General features: G+C 42.3%; 1 protein-coding gene across 4 annotated transcripts in view; it reads left to right on the plus strand.

Annotated features, from left to right (window-relative positions):
- Nucleotides 1-204: 204 nt before the first annotated feature.
- PTPN12 (protein tyrosine phosphatase non-receptor type 12) overlaps nt 205-21,187 on the plus strand; it is a 63,754-nt gene continuing 42,771 nt past the window's right edge. For 2 of the 4 annotated variants that reach the window (XM_079993630.1, XM_079993632.1), the window contains exon 1: nt 205-443. In XM_079993630.1, the coding sequence (XP_079849756.1) occupies nt 345-443 (99 nt within the window). In that variant the 5' untranslated portion in view covers nt 205-344. Of the gene's footprint in view, nt 444-11,184; nt 11,290-21,187 lie in introns of all 4 variants that reach the window. The other 2 variants (XM_079993631.1, XM_079993629.1) reach the window with 2 other exon arrangements.

A 21,187-nucleotide genomic window follows, 5' to 3' on the forward strand; every position in this document is an offset into this window, starting at 1 on the left:
GCGTCGCTGCGCCTGCGCCGCAGAGGGGCGGAGGGCGAGTGGCGTCGCCGCCGTCCGGCGTTCGGTGTTGGCGGCCGCGGCGGCTGCGTGAGGGAGGGGCCGTGAGGGAGGAGAATGGATCGGGCGGGCGGGCGGCTGGGCTGAGCTGAGCCGCCGCGGGGAAGTTGTTGTGCTCGGGGCCGGGGCGGGGAGGCAGGCGGCTGGGGAAGGAGGAGGGCCAGGGCGGCGGCGGCGGCGGAAGCAGCAGCAGCGGCGAGAAAGCCGGTTGGCGGGGCGTCTCCTCAGGCTGGGTCTCTCCCGCTTTGCGGCGGAGGGAAGCGGGGAGGCGGCTGAGGAGGAGGAGGATGGAGCAAGAGGAGATCCTGAGGAAATTCATCCAGCGAGTCCAGGCCATGAAGGACACCGACCACAATGGGGAGGATAACTTCGCCACCGACTTCATGGTACGCTGGGGTTTGGGGGTGGGGTGGGGAGAAGGCGGGGGGGGCGCTGTGCGTATTGAATTCCGTCTCTTTTCCCCTCCTTTTTGGTGGGGCGAGGAGATGCCGTTGACCTCCCCCTCCCCCCGTGAAGGTGCATCCTGGCCTGTCGGCTTCTCTCTCTCTCTCTCCCCCCCCCCATCATATGGCGCCCCCGGGTCCGTGTGGGGAGGAAGCGGGGAGAAGAAGGGAGCTGGAAGGAGCCTGCAGGCAGTGGCGTAGCGTGGGGGGTGCAGGGGGGGCCAGCCGCACCGGGCGCAACATCTGGGGGTTAGGGTTAGGGGGCGCAAATCCACGGGTTAGGGGGTGCAGATTACTTGCCTTGCCCCGGGGGCTGACAACCCACGCTACGCCACTGCCTGCAGGGCTGCATCCTTCCCCCGCTTCCCTCCCGAGAAAGCCTCTGGCTTTTCTGTAGGGCTTTTCTGTAGGGCTGCTGGTGCTGCATGTGGGGCGGGGAGGCTTCCGCGATGCCCATGGCATGTGAGGGGCTGCTGCTGCTGCTGCTGCCATTGTGCTTGCGATCCCACCCTTCCTCTCTCTCTCCCCCCCCCCCCAACACTCTGCCCGCCGCTTCCACAAATAGAAATGTAAGAAGCCAGAGGGGAGATTTCTTATCTCCTTTCTCCTTCTCCCCAGTTCTGCAAAGCAATCCTGCTCCAGGTAAAGTGCTCTCTCTGCATATACAACACAGTAGCATCTTGGGGTTGCAGTGGGCATTTATCGAAATTTCAGTTCCCGGTTCCTATTTTTGTATTCTACTGCAAAACCTCTGTGCTTTCCTTGGAGCCAGTCCTCTTGCCAACATCATCTCTTCCCTCCCCTTCAAAATCTCCTCATTCTTTTATCCTTGCAGCCATTTATTGGTAGGCTTATCTCTGTGTGCATAGATAACGGTCTATGACCATATTTATCCAAATGGATCGTTACAGCTCCTTCATTTTTACTTCACGCTGGCGGATGACGGTTAGCTGTAATTCTGAAAACAATGTAGCTTCTTATAAAGGTTGTCGCAAATGTTTAATATCGAACGGCAAGCCTTCGGCAAGGAAGGGCATTTTTGGTTAACCCAACTGGAAATATTATTGTGTGCCTTCATTTCATTTTTGTTCTATTCGCTTCGGGTTAGAAGCATTCTGGTTAAGCTCTGGTTGAGCTGATGGCTTCAGAGCACAAAAATTCTGATGCAAGTGACAAATAAGAGGTTTCCTGAAATATAGGGAGGTGTCTGCAGGATATTGCGAAAGACCAAGGGGCTGTTGAAAGTTGTTTCAGGTCTGAGGCATGGAAGAGGAAGTGGGCTTTAGGAAGCGGTTTCCTCATCCCGGATGGGGAGGCATGGGAAAGAGGAATGGCTCTTCTGGCTGAAAGGGTTCTATTGTTCTTGAGGTAAATAGAAAAGGATTTGAAAGGAGGGGAAAGCTTGCATGTTTTACTTGACTTGAAGTAGTTACCCTGATGCACATTCCGTAAGGCTTTAAACTTCACTGGTTTGGAGTATCTACTGCTTAAAGCTGAGGTGTGTTTAATTACAGTTCTTAGATTTTTTTTGTATAGAACATGAAATGCACAAATATTACTATTTTCTGTGAAACACCAAATAAGTGGGATTGGCTATGACTGTTCTCTTAACCAGTTGCAATGTTCTTATAAAGAACTCGACAGATCCCTTATTGGAATAAGGAAACATTTGTCTAGCTCTTAACTTAGCGTTTATTAGTTAAGTGCATGAAATTGAACAAGAGGACTTGGCTTGTTAGTACTGTCTCTTTCCTGAATTTATACAGCAAGAAGGAATGAAAGTGCTAATGTGGGTGGACTTGGTTCCGGGTGTGATGCCAGATGGTTGCTTTAGTACTGTAAATGCACTGTTGTAAAACAAACTTACTAAAACTGGCCAATGCTTTTACTGAAATGGACTCTTCCTTTTAAGTACCGTAACCTGTCCTTGTAATAAAATAACACTTAATAATCTGTCTCCTAATCACATCAAAGATGTTTCTGTATTGAAATGTGGAGGTGTAGGGAAAATGATTTATATACTACAGTTCAACCAATTGGTTCCCAGCATGGTTCAGAACAAAACAGCTTTTAAAGCTATATAGGCTTGCATTTTCAGAGCTAGTGTAAGTTTCCTTTGATGAAATTTAATATCTTCAATTCACATTCTCCTATGCCTGTGTGCTGTTTTGAACACTCTTATCCAAGCAATCCACACATAGTCACTTTAATTAAAGGGTTTACAAGATCCTGCTTTCTTCTGACTTTGTATGCTACTCTTTCCTTAAGACTTTTCTTTCACCTTCCCTACATCTTTTAGGGCAGGGGTGCCTAACCTGTAGCCTGTCAGATGTTATTGGACTCCAACTCCCAGCAGCCTCAGCTGGCATAGCCAGTGGTCAGGGAATGTGGAAACTGCTGCAATGAGAAAGTATTTGTCAGAAACCTGAAATACAGCTGGGAGGATGCCTGCCTAATCTCAGTAGGGAGACTGGGCCTGCAATGGGAGCTACAAGCCTCTGAACATTGGGAGACTTCTGAACATTGGGAGATCAGGTGTTCTTGGCAAGGTAATGGTCATCCCACAGCAGAGAGATTGAAACAGTGGTCACCTCAACCAGTCACAGAACAAGAAGGGCCCTCCCTTGTAGATCTTAAAACAGGGGGACACTGGTATAGGGAGAGATGTTCCTAAAGTATTTGTCCCAGTGTTAGAAGCTCAGATATATAAACTAATTTGTGCCAAATGACACCTTAAACCAAGGTTGTAGTTGCCACAATGGAATGTATAGGAGCCTTTTTATTTACAATGAAATTTATTATTACTATTATTAACTTAATTTCTATACCACTTTGTATTTTAAAGAAAAATTATAAAAGCGGTTTACAACATGATGATGATGATGATAACAATAATAATATTAATAACATTTTATTTATACCCAGCCCATCTGGCTGGGCTGCCCCTGCCACTCTGGGTGGCTTCCAACACATATAAAATCACAAAATCATTAAAATATCAAATAAAACAATCCAGAATAAAACAGATTCAAACTTAAAGAAGGATCTGAAATATTTTCCTTTAAGTGACATTTTGCTTTCCCCATATTTATTTACCTACTTAATTTATATAGCCCCATAGCAGTACTGTATGAAGCCAGTGTGCTGCAGTGGTTAGAGTGTTGGACTACGGGATCAGCAACCTTTTTCAGCCGTAGGCCGTTCCACTGTCCCTCAGTCCATGTGGTGGGCCAGACTATTTTTTTTGGGGGGGGGAATGAACGAATTCCTATGCCCCTCAAATAACCCAGAGATGCATTTTAAATAAAAGCACACATTCTACTCATGTAAAAACATGCTGATTCCTGGACCGTCCGTGGGCCGGATTGAGAAGACGATTGGGCTGCATCCGGCCCAAGGGCCTTAGGTTGCCTACCCCTGGACTAGGACCTGGGAGATCAGGGTTCAAAACCACACTCAGTCATGAAGCTCACTGGGTGGCCTTGGGCCAGTAACAGCCTCTTAATGTGTCTCTAGGGTAGGGATTAATTGCGAAGCAGTGCTAGAAACTCCCCAGGCATCAGGTGCATTTTGCAACTGGCACGGTTCCAATTGTGACCATGGGGAGATCTCTGGATGCCATGTTGGCAACTGACATCTTCATCTGGCTGGCTTCTCCAACTTTCTTAAGCAGCTAAGCAGAAGAGCTTATTTATTGCATTTATATCCCACCGTTTTCTCCAGTGAGTACATGGTTCGTCCTCCTCTTCATTTAATCCTTACAACGACCCTGTGGGGTAGGTTAAGAGGCTGTGACTGGCCCAAGGTCACCCTGCGAGCTTCATGACTGTTTTGGTCTGCTACCACTATCTTTAGTAAACACTCCTGCCAATTGTTCTAACAGAAAAAGCATACCACTGCTGAGAGCCTTGTGCCTGCTGGTGTACCTATGTTCTGGCAATGCGGTCATTACGCCTAGTTTGAAAGGTGTCTTTATATTCCTTCATTGAAACTCATGGTTTCAATTTTACATTGCCAAACTAGCATTGTTCTTGCCCCACAGGCTCTGATTTTGGCAGATACTAGCTGAAGAAGCACAGTATGGAGTCTTCATTGCTGCCTCTGCTATCAGATAATTCAGTGGTGGCTTCCCGCTTGTGGAATGCTTTCCCCAGGGTGGCGTGGTTGATTCCATCTTATTTTTAGGTCCTAGGCAAAGACTTCTCTTCATCTGAGCTTTTTGGCTTTTAATTTGAAGGTCCTGTTGTGGGTTGGGATCTGTATGTTTATGGCTGTGTTTTTAGATTTTGATTGGTTCTTCTTAATTGGTAAGTTGCTTTGGGTCACTCTGTGAGAAAAGTGGCTAACAAATATACCCTATTTTTCATTCTATAAGACACACATTTTCCCCTCCAAAAATTAAGGGGGAATGTGTGTGCGTCTTATGGAGCGAATGCAGGCTCCTTGGCTTCAGCGATAGCAACGCGAAGCCTCCGAAGCACAGTGGAAGCGCTCCCGCCGCGCTCCGGAGGCTTCAGGTTGGCTGCACTGAAGCCTGGAGAACGACCCCTCTCGCTCTCCAGGCTTCAAAGATAGCTGCCTGAAGCCTCCGGAGTGCAGCGGGAGCGCCCGATGTGCTCCGGAGGCTTCAGGTTCCTTTTGCTGAAGGGTAGGTGCCCCTTCGGGACGCAGGTGGCGCTGTGGGTTAAAGCCTCAGCGCCTAGGGCTTGCCGGTCGAAAGGTCGGCGGTTCGAATCCCTGCGGCGGGGTGCGCTCCCGCTGCTCGGTCCCAGCGCCTGCCAACCTAGCAGTTCGAAAGCACCTCCGGGTGCAAGTAGATAAATAGGGACCGCTTACCAGCGGGAAGGTAAACGGCGTATCCGTGTGCGGCTCTGGCTCTGGCCAGAGCAGCGATGTCACGCTGGCCACGTGACCCGGAAGTGTCTCCGGACAGCGCTGGCCCCTGGCCTCTTAAGTGAGATGAGCGCACAACCCCAGAGTCTGTCAAGACTGGCCCGTACGGGCAGGGGTACCTTTACCTTTACCTTTAGGTGCCCCTTCAGCTAAGGCTCCATTTTTCTTGCCGCTTCGCTGAAGGGGCGCTGCACAGAGAGGGGGAGAATTTTTTCCCCTTGTTCTTCCACTCTAAAACAAGGTGCATCCTATGGTCGGGTGCGTCCTATAGAGCGAAAAATACGGTAAGAATAAATAAAATGTGCAGATTGTCATCCTACTTAAAAGCTTGATTTTATAAAGGGGTGGTATTCAACTAATCATTACTTGGGGTAGAGCCATTGAAATGGAAGGACCTAAGGCAGGCATGTTCATTAATTTCAGTGAGTCTACTCTAATAGTTAGTTGAATGCTACTTAAAGTATTTTTAAGTCAAGTGTGATCTCAGTCAAGTTAGCAATTTCACTAGCTTCATGCTCTCATCATTATCTGAGGTCCCACTTGGTTCCTTCATTCCTCTGAAGCATAGCTGGCAGTAATGAGGGCTAATTCTATGGAATTCAAATAGTAATGAATGAAACACAATGAAACACAAGAAATAAACAAAATTCACAGACACACTGGAATACTTAAATGAAGTTTGCAGAGCACAGTTTTGGAACCCCTTGACTACGGTGATCTTGTAATGGCATCCACTATGTGAATTTTTTTGCCAAGTAAGGTCTGTATGGCCCCATCACTGTTTTGTGTTAGGAGGCTGCTAAAATGTGGCTGTTTAAAAATGGCTTTGGCTGATTATTTGTTCTTCTGATGAGTTTACCGTTTTGGTTTGGCAATTGTGGAGAATTGAATCCATGGGTTTACATTTGGAATAGTTGGCCAGTTTGTTGGATGGCTGTGGTATATAGTAGCCAAATTAATATATTCTATTGTGTATTTCATTAAGAACTCTGAATTACTGAAAAAAGATGACTCAGAATAATAGAATTGTACAGCTGGAAGGGATCCTGAGACCATCTAGTCCAGTTCTCTGCAGTGCAGAAATATGCAGCTGTGTAGAGTTCAAACATGTAACCTTGATATTATAAGCACGATGCTCTAACCAACTTGTTTCACATTGATTTACTTCCTAGTTTGGCTAAAATGCATGCTTTCTAATCTGGAACTGTTGTAGTTCCATGTCGGTATTGGATTTGATGGTTAGGCTAGTTCAGCGTTTCTAAAGGTTAGTTGATAGATTCCTAATCTGAATTTTTAATGGCTACTCAACATTTGAAAGCAAGTTGTCTAACTTCATCCTGGAGTCTGCAGGTGAGAAAATGAAAGTGCTCACTCCAGAGCTAATTACTATTCAGGTCATCACTCCACCAAAACATGTTTTTTAGCTTACTGATGATAAACTCTTACGTAAGTGATCAGCATGATCCTCAGAACCTGTGTGATTGGGCCCTGGAGAAGGGTGGGTTAATGGGAGCTCTCTGAAAGGCCTGACAAGACTTCTTATTGGAAGTAACGTCCAGATACTTTGCAGTGTCCTTGCCTCTAGTAACGGGCACTGTAGTGCAGTTGTGCGTAGGAGTCATGGTGAATTGTCCTTGATGTGGTTTTATATACACGGTTGCAGAATACATGTAAAATATTTCATAGTGCTTCATGGTGTTGTTGCGGAACAGTGAGCTGTAGCATTAACACACCCATCCATAATGGGAAGGCGAGAGAGCTCTTGTGACTTGGAATAATAGATGTTAAGCGTGATTATACATTGACTAACGGCAGATCTGGAGAAGGATGGAAGGAATTGCTACCAGGGTGGATTTGATTTAAATCACAATTTAAATCAGTAGTCAGTAAGACTTGATTTAAATCACTGTTTTCTTTTTCCTTTTTTACAGAAAGACTCATTCTTGCTGGTATAAGGTTTCATTTTTGGAATAATAAATTTTCAGAGTAGTTTTGACAGCTATATCAAAAATTACTGATTTGGTTATACTATTAGAAATACATAGACAGTTAATTATGAAAATATTGGGAGGTTTAATAAGTTAACTATTTATAGGGGCTATATCTCCCAGCAGCCCTGGCATTGGAGAGGCTGGCCTTCCATTTTCTAGGGGGTGAGAGGGGGAAATACAGTTGGTAGGCCTAGCCTGGAACAGCTTGCAGAAAGAAGCTGGAAAAGGGGAGCCGAGGACTGGAGCGGAGAACTTCGGGAATTCCTGCTGCAGGAGACTTTATTGTTTGGACAATGTCAGGCGAGCCCTGGGAAGCAGGGCCTGGAACCAGTGAACTCTTATTAGTTGACTGGCAAGTACTTCAAGGTCTCGCCAAGGACTTACAGATCCCAGTTACTGTTTCCACCACCACCACCCCTTTGGATTTGCTTCTACATTCAGGTGCCTATTCTGTACAGTTAAGTGTTAGTGCAGTTGTTGGAACCCAGTGGGAGTGGAAAGAGGTTGCCAGCCCAGAAGTGCCTTCAGCATTTGCCTCAAGTCTGAGTTGCACAGACATGCAACTGACTTGCACTATTATTATTACACAAAGATGCCAAGACTTGTGGAGTATTTTCCTCACAAGGTTGCACTTTCATTTTTACTGCTTCACACTTAGCTCCTTGCGCAGATCTATTCCACTCCAAACAATCTATTGGAACTCTTGTAACTTAGCATTTAAGAGGTAAGGGGCCGTTTCTGTGTACAGTGGTGCCTCGCAAGACGAAAAGAATCCGTTCCGCGAGTCTCTTTGTCTAGCGGTTTTTTCGTCTTGCGAAGCAAGCCCATTGACAGATTAGCGGATTAGCGCTATTAGCGGTTTAGTGGCTTAGCGGATCAGCTGATAAGCGGCTTAGCGGCTTAGAAAAAGGGGGGGAAAGGGAAAAAAACCCGCAGGAACTCGCAAGACATTTTCGTCTTGCGAAGCAAGCCCATAGGAAATTCGTTTTGCGAAGCACCTCCAAATCGGAAAACTCTTTCGTCTAGCGAGTTTTCCGTCTTGCGAGGCATTCGTCTTGCGGGGCACCACTGTATATAGTTTGCAAAGGAACAATGGGATTAAGGTTTTTCCTGTAAAGAAAAGGCATGTTATCTCTGCAGACACAAATTCATGCTTTTGAGAACTGCAAAAACAAGCATCTGTGATAATATCTACTCGTTAGAAAAACTGCCCCAATTAATCTTACAGAAACCTCTGGAAGAGCATGACATTGTGAATGGATTAATAGAATTCATTTACCAAAAAAATTAAACATTGCATATAAAGCCTCATGCTACATAATTAAAAACATCATTTGGACTATAATGTAATTTAAATAGAAAACTATGTTTAGAAAGATTTTTCCTCCAAAAGCATTTTATTTTAATAAATCCAATTTAAATAAAAAAAAACTGATTTAAATAAAAAATAAGATATTTTTATTTTTAAAAAATCATTGATTTTTACCCCCCACCTGTTTGCTACTATAAAACTGTTTGCACATCTTGTATGGCTTCTTGTAACTTCTCTAGTGTTAGTGGCCACAGCTGTATTTTTACTGATAACAAATGAGTCTGAGTAGCACTACACAAAAGCATGTATTTGCATGGTAGGAGCAAACTGCATACTAAATAGCATGTGGGTGCAGCCAAAATAAGATTGATACCCTGTTTCCCTGAAAATAAGACAGTGTCTTATATTAATTTTTGCTCCCAAAGATGCGCTAGGTCTTATTTTCAGGAGATGTCTTATTTTTCCATGAAGATTCCACACAATGTGCCTGACTCCCTCACTGTCCTGTCTAATTGTGAGTCAGCCAGACTTGGTCAGGGCAGAGCAGGCAGCAAGGTGTGGGCTCTCTGGTTTAAAGAGACTTCAAACTGCTTGAACAGCTCTGGCTGCGCTTCGGCCAATCAGTGAGCTGCGCAGTGGCGCCCGCCGCTACAGTCCAGAGGAATCAGATGCCTTACTGTAGCTTCGGGGGCCTTATATTCCGGGTGGCCTTATTATCGGGGAGGCCTTATTTTCGGGGGAAGCCTTATATTACAGCGAGAGGCAAAACTGGAAGTAGGTCTTATTTTCGGGGGATGTCTTACTTTCGGGGAAAGACGGTAGTACCTAGGCTTCTAGAATTGCAAAATGAAAATGGGTTTACTTATTTGCGCATACCTTGTGAATTTCATCAATTGTTTCCCATAAGGTAACGTGCTATTGAAGCTAAATGGTATTTTCTATCAGGGAAAAAAATGTGCAAAAAACCCAATTCTTTGGATTTGAAGCTGGGTGATATTGCTCTTCTGCAGATTCATGCATTGTGAACCAAATGTTCCAGACTTTAGCAACTGCCTCAGAATGAAGGAAGTGAACTGCACATCCTAAGATTAAACTTCCCTCCCTGTATTATTTGGGGAGGTTTCAGGAGGGAGAGACTCGGAAAACAGATTTTCCTTTCCTCAGAGCTCCAGAACCCTCCCATATGAGATACAGCAATAAAACACAGATTGACAACCAGCACCCAAACTGAACTCTTCAGTACTTTACAGCATGGGAGTGGGCAGGGAGGGAGAAGAGGAGGTCCTTCTCTCCCAGTGTAAACCCTAAACAGTGCTACACGGCTCCTGGTCTTGGCTGGAGCTCTGAATAGGAGCCACTCCTGTTGGATGTACGGTCAAGTATTGTTGCAGCTCTCCACTTGATAGTTAATCTTAAACAGTTTAATATACAGGACAGGAATTCACAGTTCAAATGAATTCCAAATGACTGCCTCAAGTCATGCAGAAAAAAGGTAAACAGAAGAGCAAGATAAGCCCATGCCTACTAAATTTGTGCAGATAATTATGCTGAAAATAAGATGATAACTAGGTCTCACTTACATAGTGAAGGGAACAGAGGCAGCCATGACATCCCAGACTGCATTTGGATGCTTGTGCTGTGAGAAGTAGCAGGCAGCCATTTGTGCATGTCATAGATTGACCCATACACACAATACCCTTTGCATTGACAAGTTTCATGCTGGAGAGAAGCTTCAAAGAAGAGACTTGATAATGTATCTATAAGTAATTTATACTTGCATCAGGCAACCAGGCAAGGTTATTTGCAAGCCTGTAGTAAAACACAGGACATCATTGTCTCTTTCCAACAGATAACCACAATACATCTTTAAGCTGGTGTCCCTTGATTATATAACTTTTTATATAAGAAGCAAGAATTAATAGTTTGTTTGAATGCCTCCATGACAGGACCATAGACCACAAAACATGTGACATTTTTTATGTTTAAAAATACCTGACCAATCTTGATATGTACAGGTACAGTCATTGGGAGGTGGTTAAATGTGTTAAAATATTGATGTTTTAAAGTTTTCTTTTACGTAACAGGTTCTGTGATTATGTTAATGAAGAGTGGGTTAGAATTACTCTAAATAAATATGATTGTGTGAAGTTACCCAAGGAGGTGATCAACCATATAAAAATATGACATGGCATTTGGATGAAGAATTCAACATCTGGAAAACTGTAGCACATATTTTGCCAATCAGATAACTAGCTCTTATATACTTTCAAATCTGCCTTTATGACTGTATATTCTTCTTGTGGCAGGATTTTTTTGGTGTGTGTGTGTGTGTGTGTGTGAAATCTCCAAAGCTTCACTAGAATTCCTAGTATAGTGCTACTGAAATGTATCAAAATTGATCAAAAATTGTATTATTGACAATCTGACTTTGCATATACAACTAAAACAGTGGCTCTGAAGAAAACAGCATTCTTGCTTTGTCTTTTAGATGATGCACCCATGTGCCACAAGCATAATCTCAGATGCATTCTCTCTTGGGTGAGAGGAAGGGGGGATGCGTCTTCTAAGATGGCACCTGCCCTCTGTGATTTTTGTAAGTACTTAACACCTTCTGAAAACTTCGGCCCAATTTAACTTGGGGGCACTTAAAATTATTCAAGATTTTAAATCAATTGGAACCTCTAGCCCTAATCTGCAGTGCTTTGTCACAAGGCCTGTCTTTCACTCCTTTCTATCAACACCCCTCTAAATGAGTTAAGAACCAACACTTGTTTACATTTCACCTTAAGTGTTGGCTCAGTAGAAATGGGGACAACTCCTATAGTTAGCTACGGTAAATCCCCCCATCCCCACCCCTATTTGCAATATGGATATATGTAAGCTTAGCTTCCAACTGCTGTGTAAGGACTGGGAGTGCATGAGAAATACATCGCTCACTCTAGCAGGTATACTATAAATGCAGGTCAATAATGCAAACTATGGTTGCCATATGTCGTTTTCTGCCCGGATTTTCGCTGTCTGAAGTATGGCAACCCTAAACTAAGATCATATGAAGAAGTTGCATAATTTGTATAAACAGACTTTATTGGCAGTTCTCTTAGGCCATGTTATAGGAGGATGTGTTAAGGATTGTACAGAATGTGTCTGCTTAAGTGCAGGTTAAGTCTGCAGGTTCATGCAGCTATTACTGACCTCTTTAGAACTTGAATGGTTTTAATTGTGAGAAGTGTTGCATCCCAAGGATGTGGTCAATAGCAATTATAAAGCTGGGAGGCTTACTATTGAATGTAGTTGGATATTAAAACTAGACTAATTCAGATCAGAAACATGTCAAGCACAAATACCTTGCTGTATGCTTGAGTGGGAGACACTAGCATTGTGGATGCACAGGTGTAGTGCTACCAGCAAGAACTGTAGTGATTGCTGAGCTGTAGTAACACTGTCTGAGGACTTGCTGGAAGAAATATGAAGCGTAATGTGGTTAGAGCTTCCTGCTTCAAAATAGCTGATCCTACATTGGAGCTACCATAATGTAGAAGCTTGAAAGGGTGGAACACTGCATGGTAGCTGAAGTGGGAATAAGTGAAAACTGTATTCAGGTTGTTCAATAGTAGTAATTGCTGTTAATGCTGTTAAAGTAATGATCTTCTGAAATAGGTAGGTAGCCGTGTTGGTCTGCCATAGTCAAAACAAAATAAAAGAAAAAAAATTCCTTCCAGTAGCACCTTAAAGACCAACTAAGTTAGTTCTAGGTATGAGCTTTCGTGTGCATGCACACTTCTTCAGATACACATCTGAAGAAGTGTGCATGCACACGAAAGCTCATACCTAGAACTAACTTAGTTGGTCTTTAAGGTGCTACTGGAAGGAATTTTTTTTCTTTTATTTTGTTTTGATCTTCTGAAAAAAAGGTATTGTGATAGTGGATACTAGACAGTATTGAAATTATATTATCTTTTCCACTGGAGGTACTGTGATCCTAGCCAATGTGATATAAAGGTTAGAGTGTTGGAGCTGGACTTGGGCAACCTGGGTTCAAGTACCCACCCATGCCATTGGAAAACTCATTGGGTAACCTTGGACAGCCACACTGTCTTACTAGCCTTAAAGCTATCTCAAAGGATGGTTGTAAGAATAAAAATGCATGGTGGGGTCGGGTGGGATTTTTTGCACTGCCTTTAACACATTGGAAGAAAGATAAAATATAAGGAAAAGAAACATATTGAGCAGTAATGGTTAGGTGCAGCTGGAAGACACAGTAGTTGTATTTTACTGAGTTAATTGACCCCCTATAGCTCATGCATTTTCCTGCATGGTTTTTAGTAGATTGCTCATATTACTAGACTCTTTATGACATCACAGATATATCCTGTATGAGTTTCACTATGATCTGTTTAGAGAGCCAATACGGTGTAGTGGTATATACAGATTATGTTAAATAAATTGTTGTGTATTTTAATAGTTTAAGCTTTAGTCTTTTAAATGGAAACATCTTCAGGTCCTCTGTCAAAAGCAATAAGATATTTATTCTGCTTTAGTTATTAAGAATTTGAATTAATAGCACTTCTGAACAGTACATCAAAATATTTTCTTAAAGTGATGACTGTCAAATTGGTAGCTGTCAGTTAGCAGTGTTCGGGTCTGTACTCTTATTTCATGGCATGGTGTATAGGTGTCTGGCAGAAACTTAGCTTGCTTGAAGTGTAGTGTAGTGTATTTAATGTGGTTGTTCACTGTGCTGTTGTTCTGCATGACCATTAACTAATGATCACTTATTCCTTTTCCCTTTAACTTATAGCAAGCAAGATGATAAAGGGTCTGAAAATGAAATCTCATAAGGAATGGTTATGGGAGTTGATATGCTTAGCCTGGAAAAAAGGAGACTGAGAGGTGATATGATAGCCATCTTCAACTATCTGAAGGACTGTTACATGAAAGTTGGGCAATAGGGGCAGTACAGGATTCTTATTGATGTACCAGTCTCTCCCCCACGCCAAGGATTTCCTGCCCAAGAATCCTTGCCAACAGAACCTTACAAGGGGCTGCTTGGGACTTCGTGGAAAGCATGGCCTCCATGGGTCTACCCCTGAATAGGTTTGGATGTAGGTGATCTGAACTAAGTTCCAGTGAAACAAGAAAAGTGCCATGGTCAGATCACTTCCTGGTGCAATTAGACTTATTCATGACTCTTCCCCTCCGCAGGGAAGTGGGACCAGTTTGAATGGTCCACCCCTACCACTTAATGGATCCAGATGGCTTCTAGAGAGTGGTAGGGGATGTCTTATCCCATATTGTTGGCCCTTCAGCTGATTCCCTGGTGGCCCGCTAGAATAAGGAGCTAACCAGGGCTATCGACTATCTGGCTCCGAAGCACCCTCTCCGATTGCATGGAGCCCGGATGGCCCCATGTTTTTCCTCAGAACTGAGGGTGATGAAAGAATTGCTGAGATGGCTAGAGTGCCGGTGGCAAAAAACTCACTCTGAATCGGATCAAACACAAGTTAGAGCTTAACATTAAGCCTACCAAGTAGCAATAGTGACGGCAAAGAGGACTTTCTTCGCTGCCCCTATTGCATCTATAGAAAACAGCAGCAGGAGACTCTTTCAGGTGGTTTGCAGTTTAATAGAACCACCTTTCCCATTAGAGTCCAATAAGGACTCCCAAGATCCTTACTGGATCTTGCAAATAAAATCACTCATATTATTCAGAAAGAGAGAGACTCCTATGTGGTAACAGGGAGCGGGGACACAGAGCTCTGTCTGGTCTAGTTGTATGGAATCAATTTCAACCTGTTACCACCGAGAATATGGTACAAGTGAAACTGACCACCTTGATCCTTGCCCATTCTGACTTATAAAAACAAGTTAGGCTGGGCAATGGACCATGTCCGTAGGGTGGTGAATGCTTTCCTCTGTGAGGGTCCCCCCCCCCGACATGCTTAAAGAAACAGTGATTAAACCATTTCTTTTTTATTAAAAAAAAAAAAACCTCTTTGGACCTGGCCATTATTGCCAATTATCGCCCAGCCTCAAATCTTCCATTCCTGGGCAAGGTGATTGAGCGGGTGGTTGCTGAACAACTCCAGACACGGCAGGAGGATGCAGACTATTTGGACCCCTTCCAGTTAGGTTTCCGGCCTCATCATGGGACTGATAACGTAAGAATATTCTTCACAATTGTGAGAAGGACAGTGGGGTGAGATAAGTGAAGATAAGCTACAACAATTCACTGTAACTTTCACTGCTCCTGCTCAGGCTACAGGTTGTGCAGATAATAGATAATAGATCATCCTGGTGCCTAGGCATCTTCACTTGGTTACATGCGGTCAATGGTCATATGCAAAATAATTGTTTATGGCTGTGCAAATCACTCACCTGCTATATCTTCCTGCTGCTCAAACCTAAAAGAATAAGGTCGTGTTTTTGTTAACTACAGTATCCTGAAGATTGGTGCCCCAAACAATTTTGTATGGTAAAGACATTGGATAGTTTAAAAAATGTAAGTATATTTATACTAGCATAAATTGCTGTGTTACAAATATGCTGTAAATTGTACTTTCCCTTCACAGGATTGCAATCTTTAGTTGGTGGTATTTGTGTCTCTGTAATGACACTGTAGTAAACCCCAGGTGGCTTGGAGTTGTACATTTATTAGAATGTTTTCACAGTCAAACTACTTTAACTAGCTTATGACTTGCAAGACAATCAGTGTTAAAACAGAGACATAATTTTGAAGGCACCTTTTTACTAACACAATACTATGGAGTAATAGTTTCCGTAAAGAGGGTAGGGGAGCTTCAGTGAACAGTCTGTGTTCCTTGTGGCTTTTCTCCTGATTATTTTCGCACCAGTATTAAACTCTGGAAAGAGAGAGCAGCCAGCATTTTTTCTAGCACCAGTGTACTAAACAGGATTCCATATTAATGACTCATTCCATTGGTGTAAAAATTGGATTCCCTTTGGATACAAATGTTTGCAACTGAGTAACCGTAAAGGCAACAATACAGTTTGGAACCTGAGTCCTTGAATGACCTCTTCCTCCAAAATCAGCCTGTCTGGCTATTAACAACAGATCCTTGTACGTCTTCTAAAAGCATTGTTGACTCAGATTGGAAAGGGCGTTTTTAGTGGCTGTAGCCATACTCTGGAATTGCTGCTTTAACAGAGCAACTTACTCCCTAGCTAGTCATCTGCTCAAGAGTAAAGACTTTCCTTTTTAAAAGAGCCTTCAGTTCTTCTGACTGTGATGAGCTACAGCTGATGGATCTGTTCTTTTGTCTTTTGTTGTTATTGCTTCTTTTAAGTGATTATGCTGTCTCTGATAGAGACACCAACCAATCTCACACCAACTGATAATGATAGGCACAGGCCATTTAGGACTTGAAAGGTGATAACAGAAATCTTGAATCTAGTGCTTATTGGGTTTAATATGTTTTGGCCAGCCTCTCTTAATAAATAAAAGTTAGACATTTTGTTGTGGCTGCAGCCTCTGGAGTGTCTGATTGCCCCACAAAGAGAGCATTAAAAAAGATTGTACTGAAGTGTACCAGTCCTTCAATACAAAAATGGGATCCTCAAAGGCCCAGGACACCATAGGTCTTCAAAGGCTCTGGAGTTCTTGCTATCAAACCTTCATGACTGAGGGCTGATGTACATTAGCCCAGTATAAAAAGCAACTTAAGAGGTAAAATGTTTGGGCACAAATGAAAATGGCTTAGGTACACTATGTAGTAAAAACAGAAGTGGCAAAAAATTAGCACTCTGTTGCAATGTTTGTTTCAGGAAACTTGGCATGCAAAATATACAGTTGATTGGACTGGGTTTAATTTTGTTTCCCTATCTTAAAAAACAATGTGTGACTAAACCCTGTGAGCAGGGTTATATCAATGGATTTGTTATTGAGTTCAACAGATATGGTTTAAGATTCTTAAATGGAAGAGTTTGTAATGGGAGTTGTTTAGAAAGTTTGATTTCAATGTCTAAAAATAATTCATCTTTGAACTGAGATTTTATCTACCATGCAAGCTCCCATGCCAATAAAAAAATGAGGAAAAACTAAATCAGAATGTTTTCCGTATTATATATATTCCATGAGACATCTGCTACTTTTAGAACAAATCTGCACTCGGCTGGCAGAGTGTTACAAGCCTGAAGCTCTACTTTAGGCACTGCCTACTCAAACAAATTGCAGCGGATTACATGAAATAAACTCTCAGCCATGATTGTGGGTTTTGTCAGCTAGTGTTTGCAGTTAGTAAGAGTTTGATCAAGTGTAATCCAAAGGAAAACTTTTTAATGTAACAAATAGATAAATTAAGTACTAGAAATTAATCCAAGCATCTTGATTCCCATCACTTTGATTTTATTAAAGAAAGCCTTTCACATTTCTGTATTTTAGAAAAACAAAAGAACGAAAATTCACAGATGCCAACAGTGCCTTCATTGGGTGGTTTTGTAACAAGTTTTGTGGGGGGGGGGTTGTTTCTTTTGGGTGTATGTGTGGCAACTTACTTACCTTCAAATTGTAAAGGAGCAGCAATATAGTTGCATATTAATTGCTATTATTGTTGTAGATGTTAGTCCTAGTCTTAACAGCTGTCTTATTAAAGATCTTGTATTTTGGCATTTGACACTGCTCAGAAATGTTTGCCAGCTACATGGTGTCATTTTATAACAGCTTTGACCTAGTCCATAACTAGCACCCCAACCCACACTTGAGTGCCTTGCACAGTAACTTCAGTTGATATGTTGGGGAGAAAATATGTATAATGCTTAGGAGGTTAAATGAATTGTAGTACTCATGTTCAATTGTTTGTATATTCTGGGTATATCGAAAGCCAGTGTGGCAGCATAGTGTTCAACTCCTATTAAGCTGTGAACCTCACTGAGTAATTTAGGTTCCTCTCACTCTGAGCCCAACCTGCTCCATGGGCTGTTGGGTTCTCCCTCCATTTCTGCCATTTTATCCTATGTATTGTGGCACAAACATTCATGAACTACTCATACTTATAATTGGTAATCCAGAATATTGGAACAACAGGGTACCACAGGGCTTCTTACTACAGGCTAGCTAGATTTCATAATTGAAACACGGACACAACACTGGTTCCTGACATAATAAATGTCAGGTTTCATAGTAAATGAAAAACAAAAGCATGTGAAATTCATATCTCATATACATTTATACAAAATGCATTATCGAAAAAGTGTTTCTCTGTAAGATCAATAGCATTCAGTGCCAAATTTTTCTTATTTAATGAGTTTTAGAGAATTGTAAAATTGCACGGATTAAAATAATGATCCCTACTATATTACTTTATTTAGTATACAGTAGTACCTCGGGTTACAGACACTTCAAGTTACAGTTGCTTTAGGTTACAGACTCTGCTAACCCAGAAATAGTACCTCAGGTTAAGAACTTTGCTTCAGGATGAGAACAGAAATCGCGCAGCAGCGGTGCGGCGGCAGCGGGAGGCCCTATTAGTGAAAGTGGTGTTTCAGGTTAAGAATAGTTTCAGGTTAAGAACGGACCTCCAGAACAAATAAAGTTCTTAATCCGAGGTACGACTCTATGTATTTCCAAACATAAATGGCTTTTTTAAAAAAAAAATGGTACAGAAGAAGAATGGAAGAATTTGAAGAAGATAAGATATGCAAGAATTGCCTGTGTACTGTTTACAGTCATGAAAAAAACAAAGCAAATCCTCTTTGAATTCTGTGGTTTTACATAATAATCATCTGTTCCATAGCAGGTTTTAAAGTTAGGTAAATACAACCTCGGATAAACAACATCGCACAACATACACCATGTCAGGATATATTTAACAGAAATAGCACCAAAATGGAGAAGCCATGTGTGAAAAACTCATAATATTATTTTTGCTGGCTTGCTTGGAAGAATAAAGGTTTGGCCCCTTTATCTGGATTCTGCTGCATCAATTTTTCATTATCTGTTTTGACACTGTTACAATACAAGAGCATATATACCTTTTGGTGAAGCATCAATGAGTCTATGAATTGTAGTGTGGATTAGGCTCTTGGAAGAAATGGCCTGTGTTGTTTGTGCTAGCATGTACTGTATGCTTCCTCTGCTGAGGGAGGGTCAGGAAGAAGACAAAACAATGGGTAAAGTAAAATGCTCATTCTGAATAAATGCCTGGATTTGTGTCAGTGGGGGATTTGTGAGAGAGACATTTTAAACCATAAACTGATAGCATCTGGAGATTTCTGACTGAATAATCATGGCAAATTTCAATAGGTTCAGAATTCACTATTGTAGTTTCAGTTCATAAACAGCAATCCAAACCTGGTGTCTGGGAGGAGACGTGGATCTCATGATGACCAGAGCAAGAAGGTGTGGGGAGTAGTTTTGTTTCTGTGTATTTTTTTTTTTTAAATCACTTAATTGGGCCCTTCTGGGTTCCAAAGTCATCAGTTCCTCATATCAGAATGCTTATTTTTGTGGGTTTCCATGCTCTGCTGGTAGCAGCTCACCTACTCTCCTAGGCGAAGACCAGGGCCTCTGCCTTGGTGGAATCTTCCTGCTTTTGTGATGCTCCTCTTAGCCGGCGGGCATTGTCAAGTACAAATCTACATGCCATCCTAATCCCCCTTCCAGCAAAGTAGTTTAACATTGTTTCTAAACTATATTGATAACTAGATCAGGTGTTTGGAACTGTTCTCCCCCAGCATCCATAGTCATTTTGCCAGGTGGGTGGGATTGCCCTTTTGTCGTGCACCTGATGTCACCATGAAATTGGGCATCGTGTTTTCTTTTGCCTGTGTGGCTTGAAGTCAGAGCACATGGTTGAAGGCTCAGGTGATCAGGCATCAATGAACAGCTTGTCAGTGGTGCTTGCGAGCCCTGCTACTTTTGCTCAAGTCATTTGAAATCAAACCATGCGGGCAAGGGCCACCTGCAGTTTTAGAAAGAATGATATAAAACCTAGGTACCAAATGGCAACTTAAATCTAGGTTACAGTTGCCACAACGGAATATTTGCCAGAGTGTTGGGCCAGATGACCCTCGGGATCCCTTCCAACGCTACAATTCTGTGATTCTATGATCTCAGCTACGTTTCTTGACTGTAGCTTGCTCTTACAACAATTCACATGTCCCAGCATTCAAGAAGGAGAAACACACAAAGTGGAAATGGACATAGTATTTACTATGAACTAAGGGAGAGGTTTTTAAACTTGGCCCCCAGAAAACTCCACCTAGACAAAATTGGACCCACAGCAGTAGCAAAACGTGCCTGGCACCTGGCTAATTTCTAACACTGGCCACAAGGAGAAGATATAAGATTTAGGGCAAGTGGGTGTGAATTGAGGAAGATTGTGAACCAAATTGGGACTTCTCTCAGGCCAGATTATGCCTGTCAAAGGGTTGCCATTGCTGGACTTGCAGGGCAAGAAAGCAACTTTTGACTTGCATTTACAGTTGTATCTCAGGTTAAGAACTTAATTCATTCTGGAGGTTCGTTCTTAACCTGAAACTGTTCTTAACCTGAGGTATCACTTTAGCTAATGGGGCCTCCCGCTGCTGCCGTGCCGCCAGAGCATGGTTTCTGTTCTCATCCTGAAGCAGAGTTCTTAACCCAAGGTACTGTTTGTGGGTTAGCGGAGTCTGTAACCTGAAGCGTATGTAACCCGAGGTACCACTGTATATTTGTTTACAGGGATGGGGATGAGAAAAGGGAATGCTGCCTTGGTTCTTAATTTCTAAATTCAGTTAAAAGCTTTTTCTTGAGAATGTAAGTTAACAAAATAAGGTTTGAAGGAGACGCATAATGGGTGTGACCTTACAAACTACTGGGGCAATATAGATTTCATTTATGAGAGGGCTAGTGGAAGTCATCTAGTAGCCTTGACTTTCAAAACTTTAAAATGGGAAAATCTTTATACAATCATGGTGTTAACATTTGTGATTTTAATCACCTGAATGTAGGGAGAACTAGAGAGAATTTAAAGCAAACTTTGAGATCATAGTCAGCTTTAGCACCCAGTAAACCTGCAGCAGTGTTCATACTAGAGAAAGGAATCTCAATAATAATAATAATAATAATAATAATAATAATAATAATAATAAAAAAACCCACAAATGTTCATATAGCAATAATTGTTTGGGTTCAGATGCAACAGATGGGGAAAGATTGCCAAAGAAGCATTATCTGGAATAAAAGGTACTCAGAGCAATAATTTGATAAGTAAGTAAGCATCGTGTGGCACTGTAGATTGTCTGTTGATCTGATTAGGTGCTGATGCAGTGAAAAATAAGACACCAGGAGCTGATGTATTACTTTCATGGCATGCTGCTCTCTTAGGGACACTGATGTCCTAAGTTGGCTATGCTTTTCAATATTATTTGCATGGAAGATCTATCATTATTTTCCCAGCATAAGTGCTTCACTGCTCTTAGCTTCCAGACCATTCCCGCAGTCAGTGTCTAAGCATAATGCCTCTGGACCTTGTAGAAGCTTGTAGCATGGTCCT

Source organism: Podarcis cretensis (assembly GCF_951804945.1).
Source record: "Podarcis cretensis genome assembly, chromosome: 10".
NCBI classification, from domain to species: Eukaryota; Metazoa; Chordata; class Lepidosauria; order Squamata; family Lacertidae; genus Podarcis; species Podarcis cretensis.